At 37.9% G+C, this 20217-nt stretch overlaps 1 protein-coding gene across 5 annotated transcripts in view; it reads right to left on the reverse strand.

Moving 5' to 3' along the window:
- Positions 1-47: 47 nt before the first annotated feature.
- The window catches only part of LOC109077438 (lymphoid-restricted membrane protein), a 29259-nt gene continuing 9089 nt past the window's right edge, over positions 48-20217 (reverse strand). For 2 of the 5 annotated variants that reach the window (XM_042722038.1, XM_042722039.1), the window contains exons 15-38: positions 19856-19993; positions 19579-19680; positions 18982-19133; positions 14790-14901; positions 13848-14175; positions 12655-12707; positions 11950-12037; positions 11591-11738; positions 11117-11195; positions 7213-7259; positions 6994-7076; positions 5711-5859; positions 5424-5502; positions 5289-5346; positions 5152-5179; positions 4695-4835; positions 4384-4518; positions 4134-4278; positions 3994-4037; positions 3829-3897; positions 3685-3737; positions 3290-3376; positions 3007-3126; positions 48-928 (exon numbers count right to left, since the gene is read on the reverse strand). In XM_042722038.1, coding sequence (XP_042577972.1) covers positions 670-928; positions 3007-3126; positions 3290-3376; positions 3685-3737; positions 3829-3897; positions 3994-4037; positions 4134-4278; positions 4384-4518; positions 4695-4835; positions 5152-5179; positions 5289-5346; positions 5424-5502; positions 5711-5859; positions 6994-7076; positions 7213-7259; positions 11117-11195; positions 11591-11738; positions 11950-12037; positions 12655-12707; positions 13848-14175; positions 14790-14901; positions 18982-19133; positions 19579-19680; positions 19856-19993 — 2697 coding nt within the window. In that variant the 3' untranslated portion in view covers positions 48-669. The remainder of the gene's footprint in view (positions 929-3006; positions 3127-3289; positions 3377-3684; positions 3738-3828; positions 3898-3993; positions 4038-4133; positions 4279-4383; positions 4519-4694; positions 4836-5151; positions 5180-5288; positions 5347-5423; positions 5503-5710; positions 5860-6993; positions 7077-7212; positions 7260-11116; positions 11196-11590; positions 11739-11949; positions 12038-12654; positions 12708-13847; positions 14176-14789; positions 14902-18981; positions 19134-19578; positions 19681-19855; positions 19994-20217) is intronic. The other 3 variants (XM_042722040.1, XM_042722041.1, XM_042722043.1) reach the window with 3 other exon arrangements.

The raw sequence follows: 20217 nt of genomic DNA on the forward strand, positions 1-20217 counted from the left end.
CTTTGTGATCCATTTAGCTTGTTTCACAGAGTAAATAGTGAGATGAGTTGGATCAGTTTCTTTTATTGTGCAAAGTTTCTCTCCCCCCTCTTTGGAACATACAAAAGTGTATGAACTTTTACAATGAACACCAAACCTACAGCTTTATGAGGATAAAAACCATGCATTTGTAACAATTAATAATATAAAAAACATCTACTGCATAAAACTGTAAAATAAGTTAACAAAAAGAAAAAACATTTTTTTAAAAAGGTCTCATCTCAATACTCTTTCAAACAGCCCATAAAAACACACTGATCAATTTCAAAATGTTTAAAAAAGGCAGCCTTTTCAAGCAACTGATATATGTTTGACATTCACACTGTTGCTGTGTGCTCATCTCACTCCAATCCAAATATCCACTGTGTGATTGGCTGGCACTGACTGTCTCATAACAGTGCTTATTACATACGTGGCCAACCCAATGCTTTGTGTACACAGCATCCAAGCAGTCTGCAGTTTATAGCACATCTCTCTCAAGACGCCCACATTTCTTTTTACCTTCGGTAAGAAATGTTCACAAAGTGTTCTGTTAGAAGGACAGGCAGCAGTGTTGCATCACAGCTCTTGTAGCCGGAGGTTTTTCTGAATGTCAGAACCGGCCACTGCAACCTTGCCAACCCCCTGGTGTCACACAGGGGGCTGGCCGTTGTGCCTCAGCCCAGTATAGGGCCACAGAAGCTGCTGGATGGTCATCCAGGAGTCCCCGGTGCCCACAGGTGCTGCATCTACTGCAGGCTGTAACATCAGGCTTGCCAGCAGGGCCAGTAGAACAGCTAGAACTACAAGCAAGGCCACCCAAATCCAAATGCCCCTGGTGCCTCTGGAAACAGCAGGCCTCCCATCCGTCAGACTGGGTGGAGCGTGATCTGTTGGGCTGGGGCTGGGACTGGGACGGAAAGTGAAAGAAATGTTTAAAAAGAAAAGTACAAGCATATCTTTTGCAGCAGGAAGCAAGGTGTTTTGTTTTGCTAAATAGGGAAGGAGCAATTAATGTCTATGTTATTGTAATGAGCTGCAGATGAACCCTCTATTGATAGTTTTCACATGACGTCACGCACTCATAGGAACGCCCACCTGGAGGGCAAAATGAAGCTTTGCTCCACTGACTGCCAGTTATTTTCATGCAAAGTTTGCATTAAGTAGTAATGTAGTAAACACCTTATTGATGATATATATTTTGTAAAGGAAAGCATAAGAACCCAGAATATAAACACAATGTGCAAGTTTCACGTTAAATGGTTTCCCACAGAAAACACTGAACCATTAAGCGGATTGTGTTCATATTCCGACCTCATCTGCTTGCCTACGTAAACTATGCATATTTAATATAGTGATTACGGAATTTGATCTTTTAATATTACTGTTTTAAACATATTAAGGCACTTTAAGTGTATTTAAAATGTTTGTCACTTTAATAATTGAAATATTGCCGCGGGTGCTTAATATGGATTGCAATTGGCCAAAACTTGCATTTTGTTCACATACATTTGTTTTATTCTTTTGAGAGGTGATCTAAATATTTGCGGCTGTGAAACAGATGGGAAATTTATAGGCTTGTGCTGCAGTTCTATGGTTGTTTTGCCCTCCAGGTCTTCGAGCTGGTCACGTGACAAATCTATCAATATATCCTTAACCCAGAAACATATTCTGTGTGGTTTCATTGTGCATATTTAACATGCATTCCTTTGGAATCAATAACATACAAAATCAAGCTTGTATAGACAAAAGCACTGGCATACTTGTGTAGAATGTTCTGGGCCCTATTTTCATTAGAAAAATAGCAGGTCATAAAAAGCGCATATGATTAAAAAATAAAAAAAAATCAGTCTGAATAGGTGAGACGACTGAGGCGACTTGAAAACATTTAGAGGAATGTGAAAAATGACAGCTGTTGCTGAAAGCAATGTTTGACAAAGCACATAAACAAAACAAACAGGAATGTTTCAGTGTTTCAAGACAAACAGGTCTGTGACAGACTGATATATATTGGTCAGACAGAGTAGTTGGCCAGTATATGACCATTTTTTTTAGGTCTGCCAATAACTGATTGGCCAATTACCAGAAGCAGCCATTCTGCCCATTTTATTGCCTTTAATTTTTTTAAATTACACACACACACACCACCATTCAAAAGCATGGAGTCTGTAAGATTTATGTATTTAAATGAAATCTTAAGCTCTCCAAGGCTACATTTACTTGATCTATAAAATACAGTATTATTGTAAAATACTATTACAACTTTAAATAAGCATTTTTTTTTAAATACATTTTAAAATGCTATTTATTCCTGTCTTTAGTGTCACAAAATCCTCTACAAATCATTCTAATATTAATCAATATTAAAAACAATTCTGGTGGAAACCTTGAAACATTTTTTCAGTATTCTTCTAAGGAAAAGTCCAAAAGAACAGCATTTATTTGAAGTAACAAATGTTTTAATGTGGTTTTTGTTATTAATGCATCCTTGCTGAAAAAAAAAACAATTCTTGACTCCAAAGTTTTGAACGGTAGTATATATCTCCATCCTGCTCTCTATTTATCATTCTACCACTTATCCCGTTTAAGAAAATCCCACAGAGAACATCAGAATAGCACACAACTGTGGGATCAGAGTACAATTTGCCAAATTGTGTGGGGAAAAATAGATAATTAAACAAATAGGACTTTGTCTTCTCTCTGAAACCACAGATGGGCTGCTTAGCTTACTCGCGGCAAACCGAAGCAGAAGACATACAGTACAATGTGTCAGCAGCACTGGTTTCATTTTTCCACTGAAGAAAAAAAGCTAAGCAGATGAACTTTTTGGGTGTCCATGTACAAACAGAACATTAATTAAAGTTAGATTTTCTTAGCTTTGCTGCAGTAGCAAAAGGCAGTGACATTACTGACAGAAAACCATCGATTTGTAGCAGATAATGCCTGAATGCTATAGCAGAGAATAATGGAGGCGAGAGGTACACTAACGTCTTAGTTGGCATTATGAAGGAGGTGAATTTGATGCCTAATTCTGTTATGCTAGTCCGTCTTTCCACTGGTTCAGCTTTCCGCTCCTCCTCCGAGTGAGAGTCTGTGTCATATCCATATCTGTGCAAAGTTCACACTTCAATGTTCACCATCTAAGCTCAAGGCCTCTATTGTGGTTCTGCAGGACATGATGCTTCGATGGCACATGTGCTCTTTATGGTTTTGGCATGAAATTGGTTCCAAAGACGAAAGGTACATAACAGATCTTCACGCATGACCTTACCTATTCATCAGAGTGGGCTCGCCAATGTCGGCCCAAGTACCAGAGCTAATGAAGCGCTTTAGTGGTGGCCTCTTGGTTGCCATGTTCCTGTAAAGCGGTCGACATACAACCATGACATCTTTTCTCGCAGTGCAAAGACGTGCACACACAATTATAAAAACAATTGGCACGTGACTCCAATAAACCACAAAGTCATGGGTTCGATTTCCAGAGAACCTACTGATAAGTGTATTATTTGACACTGGTTGAATAAAAGTATCAGCCAAATGAATAAATCTTGTTCTAATACATTTTGGGTCACACTAACCCAATTTTTGGTGGACTAATACTGACAGGCAGGGTTGGAGGTGCGTTTTGTGGACCATGCAATCTCAAAACAGAATCAGTACACTTACCATGGTGACCGGCGAGAGAGTCTCTCTACCTCAGTTTCTGCCATTTCTTTGGACTGTGAATTAGAAACCACAGTTTATTCAGTTGCTCCACTTCTTTTCTAGCAAAAACAAATCACCTCTGTAAGAAGAAACTGGACTCCTCACCATGTCAAAATGGGTCTGTCCTCCAATGCTGCGGGGAATGGTCGCTATACTGATACGTCGGCTAGTGGTTTAGGAGAGAACACAATTTTTTTAAAAATCAGTAAAAATTAACACCGCAAGCTGAATTCAGGATCTGGAAGTGGTGCGTTTTGTGCCTTAACTCACTTTGAAAATGTTCGCAGTTGACTGCTTCTTGTTTCTGAAATCATCTGCAGTCACAAAAGAAAACCCATGTGATATTAGTGCTATTACAACTTTTATTTTTTTAACAAGTATTTTTTTTTATAAGAATAATATCAACTTACCCCTCTCAGTGTGGGACCCAAAGGACCTCTCCGGTGTGAGGTTCTCTCTGAGCTCCAACAGCTCTGCGTGCTCCTTGGTATACATCCTCCTCAAGTTCTCCACATGCTGAATCATCACCTCCACCGTTTTACCCACTCTGGTCTCCTACACATGCAAGGAAGTTGATATGTAAACAAGCAGACTTCTTTGTTAACTTTGGCTTTAGAGGGCCATTTCAACACTCTGAAGGGCCTGAGTAAAGACACAAACCTGATGAACGGCCCCAAGCATCTCTGAACGGCTGGAAACTCTGGTCATGGATTGAATGAGGACTTCCAGGTTCTTCTGCAGACGATGGATGATCTCCATGGACTGGTTATCTTCCTCACACCGTGGAATCAGGGCCTATATAACAAAACACAATGTTAAATTCAAGCTAACTTTCAGGTCAAATTTTGAAAGACATTTTCAGTAAGAATTTTCTGTAAAAATACAAATGTCCTGAACAAAGCACTACTTCCTTGCATTGATAAAATACATAGGATTTTATGCCAGCAGAAAGTGCACAAAATGACACTGACCTGCAGCAGACCTTTACAACTGTTCACTTCCTTCCGGACGTTCTCCTCAGCCAGGTCCCGCGAGCGTTCCTCCAGGCGTAGCCTCTTCTCCAGGGTGAATATGTCACATTTGAAGCCCAGGGAGAGCCGGTGGAACTCCGCCTGGCAGGAGAGCACATGGTAAACAAGGATACACATTTGTAAATATTTCAGCTTAATCACTAGTTCAGAATCTAATTCAGGTCTATAAGATCTTTATACCAATACTGCAGAATTCTTTTAATTGGCCAATTATTATGAAAATGTAGATGCATAATCCTGCAATTTCATATCAAGACAATCAATTATTATTATTATTATTATTATTATTATTATTATTATGTGCAGCAATCTGCACATAAACTATCTACCTACCTATCAAATATAGTTAAACTCTAAAGAAATTGGACTGAATGGAGGAAAAAAAAAAACACCTCACCTCTATCTCTTTGTCACTTGGCGACAGGCTGCAGATGAAAATTAATGTACATGAATGTGTCAAGTGAGTCATGTGAAGGCATGCTTGAATCAGATTAAAATTTATGGATATAAATTCAGTACACAAAGCATTATAACCTGTTCTTGCCATCTTTGGTGGAATCACTGGCATTTTCAGAGATGACAGATGTGTCACCTGAGGGGGGAAGAGGAGACTGACATTGAGGAAACAAGCAGAACTAGATGAGAAAGAGAGAGAGACCGTTTATCTACCTTCTTTTTCTGTGGCCACTGAAGGCTCGCCGTCCTCCTGAGCTTTTTGTTCCTCAATGGCTTCCATACTGCTCATTTCCTGTAGGAAGACCATTTCTTTTTAAATGTACTACACAGGTATGTAAACTTCATCAGCACATTACAATAGTTTACACTGGGCATCGGATGGCATGTTCACAATCATCTTATGTAATTAAAAAAATATTTGGCAAAGCAGGAAGGACCAGATTCTTCAGGCTTTTGTTGTATTTGTTTAGTTCACGGACTCTAGTGAATGTGTCTCTTACCTTCTTAAGCTTGTTCCTCGGAGTCAGGGGGTCTTTTTTGGAGCCTTTTGCAGCAGGGACTGTTGGAAGATTACCCTCACTGACAATGGGGTCAAAGGTCATGTCCTTTGCTTTTTCAGAAGGATCCTTCAGTGAGTCAGCTGAGGCTGCTGAGTGTAAATCAGAATGAAACTAAATCAATTTTTGCTGTGACTTGTCTAAAAAGGAAAATAAAGAAAGAGGTACTTAGAGAGCAACTTTGCTCCAAAACCTAGTGAGCTGCCAAGCAGACAAGGTGAGAGAAATGTTGATGTAGAGTTATCTAATTCACTACTAATAAATTGTATAAAAATTAAAAAAAAAAATAATTTGGTGTAATAAATGAACATGGATTTCTGCTAATACAGTATTTGTGTGCTATACATTTTTTTTGGAGTAATGCACTGCTATTGGTAATGGCGTACAAATTACGCACCGAAGGTAGGATTATAAATCAGTTATTAATTTGCATTTTAGTTGCTCTTTATGTACTATAGGTTGCAGATAGTAATGCAGCTCACCAGAGTTATTATACTGTAGCATTTATTCATATTTTTAATTAGCTTTTATTTTAATATTTTTATTTTAATGTTTTAGTAATTTTAAGTTTATGTAGGTTTCTTCAAGTTTCTTTTAAATAATTTAAATTTATCTTTAATTTATATTTTTCATTTTTAGTTATTTTAGCCCTTCCATTTTTCATTTTAGTTAAGCTTCCGAAGCAATATTTCAAATTTTCATTTAAGTTGTCATCTTATATTTACATTTGCTGATGCTAATGCTGAGGGTTGGTCACAATATCAGAATGTTAGTAACCAATAGCAATTCCAGTGAGATTTCATAATTCTCATTATCAATTTCAAAACCATAGCAAAAGACAAACTGCTATTGAGCTTTTTAACTCATTTAAAAAGCAAAATATGAATATAAATATTAAATTAAATTAGAACAATGGCATGCAGCCTTCAAGTTTTTTTTGTCAATTATAAACACATTGCTCCGAGTTTGCTTATGTAAATATACAAGTAATCAGTCAGAAATTAAAACAAATAAATGAACAACAGTTCTTGGTTTTCTCTTTTTCCTGTCAATATTGTTCATAGATTAATTTTAATGTAAAAAAAGACATTGGCAAATCTGCGTTTCCATTAATCAACTTCATCTTGAAAAAGAAGTGTATTTAATTGCAGTCATCAGAAGCAGTACATTTGACATCCCTATTTCAAAGGTCAACAGGGAACGTCCTCAGGTGTATTGTCTCCTACCTGGTGAGTTCACCCCCGTTGATATCACCTCCGCCGCCTCTGGCATGGCCTCCTCTTCCTCAGCTACTGGAAACAAGGGACTCCTAAACAAATAATTAACAATAATGTAGAGCAACTCTTGAAGATTCACACATTAGAACACTAACACACTCAGTCTAGCAGCCCCTCTGTAATAAATACATTCAAATAATCAGTTGCACAAAGAGGAAAAATACTCACTTGTCCAATTTTGCAGACACTTTAGAAAGCTGTCCCTCACTCAGTCTCTATAGGAGACAACAGAATGGCATTATGACCCAGTGACACACTCTGAACAACAATGCATATACATCGGTGTAAAATACCTAAATATGCAAATAAACATAACATGCGCATGCATTTCCATACCTGTCCCATGACATGGCAGATGAAATATAAGAGGTACACTCTGCTTTACAGAGAGAGAAGTGCTAGATACTTACATAATGTGTGTGAGAGCTCTACAGCTGGCAAAGAGAGAGAGAGGATGGTAAAGACAGGAAGAGAGAGAGAGGGAGTGACAGAAAGGGAGGGGGAGGGCTGGAGGGGGAGAGCACTTGTACTGGCAGAGTTCATTGAAGTGGGAGTGAAAAAGTGCTATACTTATTCCAAACATACTGATGAAAAACCACACACACAGCCTGAGCAACATATTTTATCACCAAGTTCAAAAAACAAGGAAAATAACAATTAAACAACCAACAAATAACACCAAAAACTGTTGCAGATCTGTTCTGATTGAGTCACAGTCACCAGGGAAGAAACAAATGCATGATTAATTGGTTAGTTGCACTTAGCAAAGTTAAGATAGCAAAATAAATAGGCTTATGAAAAGCTTCCCATATTTTCTGTTGACGTCAAAGGATGGGAGCCCAATCTGTCATTTTATAGAAGCTAGCCAAATTAGACAGATCGCAACATTTATTGCACTTGATGCCCAGTACAAAATATGGATACTAAAGCAAAACATGTTAAGAAACCAGTTAAGGGTTATTAAGATTTTCATGTTTTTAAAACAAATCTACATTAATTTGATCAAATATACAGCAAAATATTTCCACGTTTTAAAATAATTTTTCTATTTGAATATATTTTAAAATGTAATTTATTCCTTTGATGCAAAGTTGACTTGTCAGTAGCCATTATTCCAGTCTTCAGTGTTACATGTAACTTCAGAAACCATTCTAATATACTGATTTGGTGTTCAAGACACATTCTTATTATTATCAATGTTTAAAATAGTAGATCAACAAAAAATTTAATACAACATATCTTAAAACAATTTAAAAAGTTTAAATGAACAGCATTCATTTGAAATAGAAATCTTATATAAAATTATAGATGCATTTGCTGTCACTTTTGATAAATTGAATGCATCATTGCTGAACACAGTTTTGTTATTTATATATATTAGAGTGAAAGTGACGTGACATACAGCCAAGTATGGTGACCCATACTCGGAATTCGTGCTCTGCTTTTAACCCATCCAAAGTGCACACACACAGCAGTGAACACACACACACCGTGAACACACACCAGGAGCAGTGGGCAGCCATTTATGCTGCAGCACCCGGGGAGCAGTTGTGGGTTCGGTGCCTTGCTCAAGGGCACCTCAGTCGTGGTATTGAGGGTGGAGAGAGCCCGCTGTACATTCACTCCCCCCACCTACAATTCCTGCCGGCCCGAGACTCAATCTCACAACCCTTGGATTGCAAGTCCGACTCTCTAACCATTAAGCCACATATAAAAATAAATTTATTTAAATAACAAAACACAAATTCATATATATATATATATATATAGGTGCATCTCAAATTAGAATGTCATGGAAAAGTTCATTTATTTCAGTAATTCAACTCAAATTGTGAAACTCGTGTATTAAATAAATTCAGTGCACACAGACTGAAGTAGTTTAAGTCTTTGGTTCTTTTAATTGTGATGACTTTGGCTCACATTTAACAAAAAACCACCAATTCACTATCTCAACAAATTAGAATTTGGTGACATGCCAATCAGCTAATCAACTCATAACACCTGCAAAGGTTTCCTGAGCCTTCAAAATGGTTTCTCAGTTTGGTTCACTAGGCTACACAATCATGGGGAAGACGGCTGATCTGACAGTTGTCCAGAAGACAATCATTGACACCCTTCACAAGGAAAGTAAGCCACAAACATTCACTGCCAAAGAAGCTGGCTGTTCACAGAGTGCTGTATCCAAGCATGTTAACAGAAAGTTGAGTGGAAGGAAAAAGTGTGGAAGAAAAAGATGCACAACCAACCGAGAGAACCGCAGCCTTATGAGGATTGTCAAGCAAAATCGATTCAAGAATTTGAGTGAACTTCACAAGGAATGGACTGAGGCTGGGGTCAAGGCATCAAGAGCCACCACACACAGACGTGTCAAGGAATTTGGCTACAGTTGTCATATACCTCTTGTTAAACCACTCCTGAGGCATTTTACCTGGGCTAAGGAGAAGAAGAACTGGACTGTTGCACAGTGATCCAAAGTCCTCTTTTCAGATGAGAGCAAGTTTTGTATTTCATTTGAAAACCAAGGTCATAGAGTCTGGAGGAAGGGTGGAGAAACTCATAGCCCAAGTTGCTTGAAGTCCAGTGTTAAGTTTCCACAGTCTGTGATGATTTGGGGTGCAATGTCATCTGCTGGTGTTGCTCCATTGTGTTTTTTGAAAACCAAAGACACTGCACCCGTTTACCAAGAAATTTTGGAGCACTTCATGCTTCCTTCTGCTGACCAGCTTTTTGAAGATGCCGATTTCATTTTCCAGCAGGACTTGGCACCTGCCCACACTGCCATAAGCACCAAAAGTTGGTTAAATGACCATGGTGTTGGTGTGCTTGACTAGCCAGCAAACTCACCAGACCTGAACCCCAGAGAGAATCTATGGGGTATTGTCAAGAGGAATATGAGAAACAAGAGACCAAACAATGCAGATGAGCTGAAGGCCACTGTCAAAGAAACCTGGGCTTCCATACCGCCGCAGCAGTGCCACAAACTGATCACCTCCATGCCACGCTGAATTGAGGCAGTAATTAAAGCAAAAGGAGCCCCTACCAAGTATTGAGTACATGTGTACAGTAAATGAACATAAAAGTGAGCCAATTCAAAAAAATGTTTTTTTTTTTTATCACAATTAAAATGTGAAAAATCATCACAAGAACCAAAGACTTAAACTACTTTAGTCTGTGTGCAATGAATTTATTTAACACACAAGTTTCACAATTGGAGTTGAATTACTGAAATAAATGAACTTTTCCACGACATTCTAATTTATTGAGATGCACCTGTATATATAAGCATCTTACTGACCCCTTACTTTTGAAGGGCAGTGTAAACTAGCTTTTCTGCATTTAGGCTGGACCCGAATATGAAGCATTTCTTTAAAACCAATACATGCTATAGGACAGTTGATTTATCCCTTACCTACACCTATGTCTAGTAATATGCTACATACTGTATTAACACTGCCCACTCCCTATGAACTGAAGTGCAGAAAAGCCCTTAGATGAAGTGCAGTTTATTTTGGTTGCACTTCAAGTTCACCTGAATATCTCCCATCTTTTTATAAGTTAATAACGTTCACAACAGAGTGTCAACAATAGAGCGATTATCACAGTGCATATGTCAGAACAACCCTTGGCTTCACAGATTAATAAAACAGTTATTATCTGATTCTGGACAAACAAACGGGCAAATTCCACTAACAAAACCAGTCTGTCAGATGTCAGGTGCTAATATAATGTTACAAAGCAGCACAAAGTAATTCTAAACAACACCGAAAGCCCAGGCACATCATATCGATAAGGGAGTAGGCACGTCCCCTCATGAGCAGTTATTCCTGCTTACCGCCATCCAGAACTCTCTAAAACGCCCAACTGCAGGCTCTTCTTTATGGCACAACAGAAAAGACAGCTTCTCTTTCACTACACAGGACCACCAAACAGGAAGCTTTTTGCAAAAGAACATAAGAGAGAAGGGCAAAACTAAAAAGAAACAAAAACACAAAAGGGGAAGAGGAAGAAATAGCAAGCGGCACTACAAACGCAACGAGCTTCCCCTTGGTTTCCTCAGCTTCCTCAAACTGACCTGCGAGTCACTCATGTCGGATGTGGTGGCCACACGATCTCCTTTAGATTCTCCGTTTGCGGCAATGGGCTGCTGGGTCCTGACCAGGGAGGAAAGAGAAAGTTTGTCACTAAATTGTCAGTTTGTTTTTCTGATGGTTCAGGATGCAGCTGCTCTCAGGAAGTGCAATGATGGTTTGTGTGCTCCAGCAGAGCATGGATGGGGCGTCTGTCCGAGCCTGGCCACACAGGTGCATGGTAAGCATGCAAAGCAAGGCTCTGTCAGTAGTAATAACTCCTTAATATGTCTACACAAAACAGCCCAACACAGGAAGAGATGACACACATTTGACTAGCAAATGTGATCTTTGGGTGTGTGGTAGGCATTTCGAATGAAAGCAGACCATAATTTCTTTTCGGTGAATCATTAACTATCACTTTATATCAGTGAGCCAGAGAAAATCCACAAGCCAATGCTGATATATGGAAATTGTACCTTCCTGTAATAGAATCATCAACTTCAGGCTGGCCCGCAGAGGAAGATACCATCTCTGAGCTCACAAGGGAGGAAGGTTCAGTAGATGAAATAAGGTGTTTGACTGTGGTCACCTGTTCACGGGGAGTCTCAGAGCTCAAAGATGCATCTGGAGAGTGAGTGGGGAGGTGTGTTCAGACACACAAAGAGATTAAATAAATTCACATTGAAATAAAAACGCAACAGGAACATTTAAAATGTAATTTTGTCTTATGAAAATCCTCTTATATTCAACTGAGAAATTAAATGTATTTTAGTCTAGCACTGTATGTTACTAAAACATTAAGCAGAGAAGGAAGAGTGAGAGGAAGAGCTTTTACCAGCACACTGACTGTGGGTGTGAGGCAGAGGAGCAGCCTGCTCGTGGGCGTCCTCAGGCCCAGTGCATTCTGGGAGTCGGTCTTCCTCCTGCAGTTTTCAGGAAAAGATTCAGAAGGGCAGCATAAAATGAATCTCTACTCTGCCAGAGAAAAACATCTCCCCAAAGTCGACATATTGACTACTTTTGAATGATGATTGCGCGCAAATCCACACTTCAGACATTTGCAATGCAAATGATTGCAAGTTCATTCAGGCGTGATGTGCAATACCCTCTCAATGCGTGTTTGTGTGCACACACTGGTTCTAAGGATCATCTAAATTCCCGCTAGCATTCAGGAAGTAGCATTTTCTAGTAAAACTATCAACGTGGCAGCAGTGAGTCACATGGATCCACCAACCAAGCCAAACGTTAAAATTTCCATGACAACAAAAAGAACAATGTGGCTTGGCTTGCCTAACACATGACAAGGTCACTAAAAATGTGTTTTTGAATTTCATGGTCAGCCACTCTGAAAGCTTGTATTTAAAAACTCTTTGAACTTCACTACATCAATGTGCATAAAAGTTGCTTTGCGCCACTGCATAATGAGATAGACCACAAGAAAGAAAACATTTACACAATTATTAATTGATTTGTTAGCTGATAGTTAGAGGTATCCGATAGAGATATTATGGGAAGTTAAGATAAGAGAAACTGAATATACCTTTAGAGCTGTGCAAGGCCTCTGCATTCCTTCCTCACCCACAAACAGAGTTCCTGAAATAGAAAAAAAAAAAGTAATGAAATGGCATTCATAACCTATTTTACTTACATAATGTGACATATTTCCTAGCAAAGCAGTAAATTCATTGACCACAAGAAGGGGATTCACCTATAAGGTGTAACTAATATCAAAATTATATATCATTTTGTGAAAAATTAAAAATATATTAAAATCAATTGCTTTAAATGTGAAATGTAAAAATGTATAGTACAAACAACTGCTATTCACTTTTTAAATAAACTACATATCAGCCAATAACCAATAATGTATCAATATAATGTGCATCCCATAAACAATGTTTATATAATTGGAAAACAAATCTTAAATAGCTTAGCCTAGGTATTGTTAACCAAACATTACAGAAGCAGAAAAAATAACTACATTTTCATAAGATTACAAACATTAACATTTTTGTTTGGAACAAGGTGACGTTCACAGAAATCCATTTGTCCTTAACACAACAGCAATTAGATTAGAAATATTTATAATGCAAAACTGTGCTATTAAGAAATTGAATTGTCCCAGTTTTCACAGATAAAAAAAAAAAAAAAAAAAAAAAAATCAGCCTATTCGTACTTTGCATTTTTTTTTTTAATGCCTCAATGTCATGTCCAGTTGTTATGATCACATAATGGAGCTTAAGTGACAAGCCTCTGGTGTTATTGGCAGTCACGCGGTCAAGGATGGGGACAGAGGATAAAGGTTAACCTTACATACTGACCAAAGATGGCAGAACAATAGTGGAAGGAAAGCCAAAAAAGGTTTGAAGCTAGAATGACGCTGATTTTCTAGCTTGTGTTTAAGTTTCAGGGATGGCTGCCGGATCTGTGCCACTAAAGGTTAAAGAATCTGACACAGACCGGTTGTCCTCTAGGTATGACTATTTACACCAGACAACTTCATCTCAAATCACACACTCCCATTAGACCTGAAACAAGATTTATTCACATCCAGAAAGGTTCTTATTTAGAGAGGAAAAATGCACCATTTAAGCTTGTTCTTCCATTTTACCATTTATAAAACCTTCTCCATCTTGCAATCTAACTTTGAAACTTCTTCAGAATCTTGTTCGCAATCTAAACTGATTTCCACTATGGAAAAAAATAAGCCTTACTAATCAATTTAATTCTCACCTTGTGATTCTCCGCCAGTGGTGTCATCTGCTAGAGGTGTCTGAGAGATGGTGGGGTCTCTCTGTATCTCCTCGTTCCCTACTCCAGAATCCTGTGTTGCTTCACCTTCTCCCTCAGTCCTATCCGTGATCTTCTCCTGGTCCCTCACAGTCTCTGTGTGTTCCACCTCCTCCTCTTCCTCCTGTTTCAGGGCCTGTAGTTCCTCTTCTTCACAACAGATCTCCTGAAGCATCTCCTGGTCAGGCCCGAGCTCTTGTAAAGGTGGAGACTCAGACAACACATATTCCTCATCCCATTCAAGACAGGCCCCATCCAGCTCTTCCACAACCTGAAGGTGCACAATCACACCAGTCACGTCAACAGTCGGTGACAGCAGCTCTACATAAACACTATATTAAAGGTATGTGGGTTTCCCCAGCTGAATCCTACTGTAGTTCTTCAAAAGTTTACAGCAGTTCTACATGAACACTATATTAAAAGTTTATGGGCTTCCCCTGCTAACTGCTAGTTTTTCAAAAGATTTCTTCTTCATATATTTGAACATTTTTGGCAAGCTTTTGGAGATTTTGGAATAATATGCATAGTAGTATATACAAATAAATTGAATTAAAAAAAAGAAAAATCTAACTAAGACATGAGCCAACTTCTGAACATAAGAACATTGTGGGGTAATCAGTCAACGGCGTCTAATCTCTAGAGTTGAGTTCAAGATGAAGTCAAGTTCCAAACTGGCTCACAAACCACACTTGCCTCCTACACACACAGCTCTCAGCATCTTGTAATGAGACTGTAAAAGTATCCATCTGTGATCTGCAGAAGCTTACAAAAATCTTTATTTCTGTTTTGCCCATGGCTGAATCTAAATCTGTCATGAGTTTTAAAGCCCACATATGCTGAAGCATGTGCAGGCAATGAAAGCAAGTGTTTAGTGAGGTTCAACACCTGCTGTAGGTGATCCGGTGTTTGGCTGCTGGCCTCTCTGTTGTCCAGCGGAGCCTTTAGTTGGTCAAGTTCCTCTCGCAACTGCTGCTTTTGATTCTCTTGGTCTTGTACCCTAAAAATTTAAAAGGAAACCACTGAATTCACAAAATTCTAAAAGACAGTTTCTCTCTGCCTAAACCTTTTCAGCAAATTCGCTACAAAACAACTTGTGCAAAAGGTGAATGTGAATTCAATCGGTTCACTCAGAGCAGAATCAATATTTTAACGTTTCTGTTCCTGCATTCCTCTGATATTATTACTGTTCCGAAACCAGTTCGGGTGGAAGAAATACCGGTTAACAACGTTATTTTCTAAAAACAATTTTCTTTGCCTACAATTTGCCTAATAATAATAATAATAATAATAATAATAATAATAATAATAATAAGTACAGCGTTTTCTTTACTCAAAAAGAAAAGGAAAATATTATTTATTATATAGTGTTTGTACTTTCATCAACATAAAACATCATCCTTCACATTGGCTATATCAGCCCAGAGAGGTGCGGTCACGCTGAACGCAACAAATTTTGTACAACGGAGCAGTGTAACTTTTTATTTGTTTCTTTAACTGTGTTTTATTTTGATAATGAACAGGCTTCAATATAGCGAAATTATGTAAAACATTATAAAAACGTAAGGTGTCGGCGTGATGGTCATACCAACACTGGTTGGTTATACAGAAGCAAGATATTATTCAAAGCGGTCAAGCTTTTGCAAAACAATTAAAACTGTAAACCTTTTGCAAAATAAAGAAAACTACTCTGCGGTTTTGTTTTAAATTCCGAAAACTTTGGAACGTGTCACAATCAGGGATGCACGATATACCGGTACTGGAAAAATTCTGGTATCTACTATATTTCAAATGGTACGGTATCATAATTTTGCTCAATTCGTTATTTCATGTGCTGCTGTTCCGAAGTACACCTGTACGTGGCAGTGCTTCCCAAATTGTTGGGAAACCAGGAAACCTGAAGAACAACACCATGGATCAAACAGATGAAACTATTAACGCGCCCAAAACAAACAAATACAGAGAACAGTAGAAATATGGCATTACTTTGCATACAAAACCGATGATAAAGGTGAACAAACTGACCACAGAATTCAACACATCAAATCTTGCTAAGCATTTGTCGTGTGCTCATCCTGATCTTTTCCGAGAATTAAGAGATCGATAGGTTAGTGCATCATTCATAAATTCAGACTTAAAGCTCAAACATGTGACGCTAGAACCAGTGACATTTTTGGTCACATATTTGCACTTGCATTTATATTTAAAGCTTCTGAGTCTGAAAACAATCTGAGGGGGAGAGAAATAATAATGTGATTTTGACAAACAGTCAAATATTAATTTTAATTTGAATGAAACGAGTTGATTCAAATGAACAGTTTTGCTATATTAATTTTAGTATCAATAATATGAAGGGAATGTTTCTGCCACATTGTCGACCGCTAACATGAAGCAGCCGAGAGATAGAGAAATTTATATTTAAAGCTTTTTTTTGCCTATCTGAGTCTGAAATCTGAAAACAATCTGAGGGGGAGAGAAATAATAACGTGATTTTGAATATTACTTTGACTGTTAATTACACCTGAAAAAAAAAAAAAAAAAACATTTGTTATAATACATAAACAGCATTACAGCACTTATTAATGTAGATCAATGATTATTTATAAATGATAAATGTAGGCTACTAATACATGTTTAGTATGTTAACATTACTTTATGCAGTAAACACATACCTAACATTAACCAAGATAAATACTATAAATGATGATCAAGCACTTTCTTTGCCACCCATGGTATCGATATTCCTTCAGTTCACTTATTTTTTGAGGCTGGTTCTTTGCCACCCATGGTATCGATACCGAGGTATTACTTTCTGGTATCGTACCGAAGCCAAAATTATGGTATCAAGCCATCCCTAGTCACAACCGTAATTTAGCACATTTTTTCTTTTGTTTCATTAATCTGTCAATATGATTTAAGTGAAATATATTTAGTGTATATGCCTATATTCCTTTTTATGTAAGCCTATAGTTTTTCTGTTTTCTCCATTCACAGAAGCGCTGCAGGTGCGTGTGATCTGTTGAATTCATCTTACACTATCCTCAGATAAACTCTAGGGGTCGTGCATTGCCATTGTGACTTACCTATGATGAGTTCACAGCTGAGCGGACATTTCACTCGTTGGCTTCAGCGGCACATTTGCATAGAACGTACTACTGGAATTCGTGATTGGTTGACATCAAATTTCAAATATTAAATGGAACGATAAAATAACGTTATTAACCGGTTAATGGTCATTTCAAATTTTAGATTCTGTTCAGAACTATAAAATTTTATTTGGTTTCTGTTTCTGGTTCTGTTCCTGTCAAAATTTTGTTTGTTTCCAGTTTCCATTTTCGTTCCATGAACCGGTTCAGAGCCCTGGAATTGAGTGAATGTGAATCTACAAAAACACAATCATTCTGGTTATTGAAAAGCATGAGACAATGCCCCTGCACTGTTGATAAAAATGTGAAAGACATCAAGAATTGTATCATGACTTCAATCAAAACCTATTCGTGGGTAACCTGAGGATTTACAACACATTTTTACAAACACAATCCCCATACATCCTCAGCAGATCTCTGAACTGTTCACAAGTGCTACAAAAGCAAAAGCTGGACATACTATACCCAATCCGCACGCCCAAGCATTGTCCCATTGTGCCTTCACCCAAATCTTAGAGCACCACTGGATGGTGAAACCCCTTAACTTACCTGGCTTCTCTCAACAGCCTTTGCCTTTTATCTACAGTACACTGAGTACTGTAGCCTTGAAAACAGTGTTATGTCAGATTAGGGACACCTCTTCAGTGAACCAAAAACAGCTTGAGGGGGTCAACCAGAACAGCCCCTTGACAAATGCTTCTAAAAACATTCAAACAGACTTGGACCTAATTGGTAAGGCCTCTCCCCGTAATCCTTCCACTGTTTTGAAAGGGGTGTTGCTTTAATTAAAATGAATATACTCTGGTTTATAAAAAAAAAAAAAAAAAAAAAAAAAAAAAAAAAAAAACCTTAACTGTATGGCCATGTACATGTACTACCAATACCATGATCAAACTCTAAATTAAGTTACTATGTCTAGCACAAGTATCTGCATACATGAATATGACAGAAATAATCATGAAAAGGTTTCTAGCAACACATAAAAATTGGAAATATTTAATTACAATGAAGTAGCTGTTTTGCCAGTGACTTTCTCAAGGAGGCATGAGAATGTGCTGCTATTCACATCACAGAATTAGTCTCATGGCATTTAATACAGTTATATCTATTGTCAAGTAGTGTACTGACGTATGAAGCACTAACAACGGCTTATACGATTGCATTTTGTTGAAGCACCTACACTGCAAAAAAAAAAAAATTCCTTGTTTGTCAAATAAACACTAAACATTATAGATGCATTTACTTGTCAAGTAGTGTAGATGATGTATGAAAAATGCTTAAAACCTATCTGCCAATTGGGTAAGAAAAAAAATCTGCAAATAATTATTTTTTTTGCCCCATTGGCAGATATTTTTGTCTTGTTTTCTAGTATAAACATCTAATTTGGGGATTCTTGAATCAGAGAACAAGCATACTATTTTACTTGACAAGTAAAATGACTTAAGATATTATGTCTTGTTTTCTGAAAAAAATATCAAAAATACTAAGGAAGAAAATAATTTTTTGCAGTGTAGCACATTGGTCTCAAACTCAATTCCTGGAGGGCCACAGTGCTGCATAGTTTAGCTCCAACCCTAATCAAACACAACCGATCCAGCTAAATAAGTACTTCAGGATTACTAGTAACTTCCAACCATTTGGAGCTGGTTGGAGCTAAATTTTGCAGAGCTGTGGCTCTCCAGGAACGGAGTTTGAGACCACTGACCTAGCAGCTTTCTGTTAGTCAATTCCGCAAATTTGCAAGACCACACAGAACCGAAATCTCACGTGAAATTCCTGAATATGTATATATTCCTAATGAAGTGGATTTCACCCCTGAAAATTCATAACACAATGGTAAATGTGAATCGATAATGGGGGGAAAAAGTTTTTTTCAATAAACTGCCATCAAAAATAATACAATAACATCTCTGCTACCATATCAGTCCACTTACTTAACAGACAGGTGCAGGATCTCGGTGCGAGAACGTCGCATGTTGCTAGCCATCTTTAGAAGCTCCCTCTCCAGAGAGTCCGTGTACTGGTCCAACTGCTCCAGACTGCGGGTCCAGTCACTCCTTCTCTGCTCGAGCTGCACCTCCAGGCCCTGCCAGAGTTCACAAGATCAACAATGAAGCTCAATGACTAAATACAACACACAGTGCACCAGTAAGTCATTACTACCAACTAAATCTTAGTAAATACGATAAGATCAAAAAGTTTAATCAAAGATTATCTTAAGGAGAGTCACAGAGTTAGTCTGACTGGACACACTGCCCCTGTGCATCGTGGGAATTGGAGTGAGAAAAATATTGGCCTGTAAACTTTACCACCGGGGAAGACCGCACGTACTGCTGCGGTCCACTGAATACACACAATAAGAGTGACCATGTCCAGCCAAGCAGTTATACAATGTGGTAGATAAAAGTTCAGATAAGGGGAAGGGGGGTTCTTATATAAAATTTTTAAATGCCCATGTGTGTTTCTTTATATAATTTTATCATGATTAGTTTAGATACTTTACGATTTGACTTAGTTGAAGAAACTCTTACCTGTATCTTGAGGTCGGTGTTGATCTCCTGAGTTTCACTGTTCTCTGTAAGGACTCTGAATGCTGTGAGACAGGTGATGCCATCTTCCTTAAACTCCCTTTTCTGGAAAAATTCATGTTTTACACTTGTGAACACTCTAAAACATTATGGACCAGCATCATACAAAACCAGCATTCAGGTGTCTAAAGATGGAAAGCTGGCAAAATTAACTTCAGACTAACTGTACAGATGAAGTTAACTTAAGAAAATTGAGTGTGATGGCTGGTTAGTTGGTTACCAGTCTGCTGATCAGAGTTTTAAATTCCAGAGAAAGCTGCTCTGGAGTTGGGCCTTGGAGAAGCAGAAGAACCTCCCGATCTAGAGTCTCATCCATAGAAGATGCAAAACAAACAGAGGAGGACAAATGCTCCAAACCCTAAAAATACACAGACATGCGTGATGTTTAATATTTTATGATATAACATTCCAAATATTTAAAATATAAATATATAATTTTTCCAGTTTATTTATTAATATTTTCTATATTTCTATTTTAATACCATAGACAGATAGACAAGTTCTGTGGGCAAAAATGTCTTTTTGATGCCAGAGATTAGAGGAAAATGGCCAGACTGGTAAAGCTGACAAAAAAGCAACAGT

This window comes from Cyprinus carpio, chromosome B4 (genome assembly GCF_018340385.1).
Source record: "Cyprinus carpio isolate SPL01 chromosome B4, ASM1834038v1, whole genome shotgun sequence".
Taxonomy (NCBI): domain Eukaryota; kingdom Metazoa; phylum Chordata; class Actinopteri; order Cypriniformes; family Cyprinidae; genus Cyprinus; species Cyprinus carpio.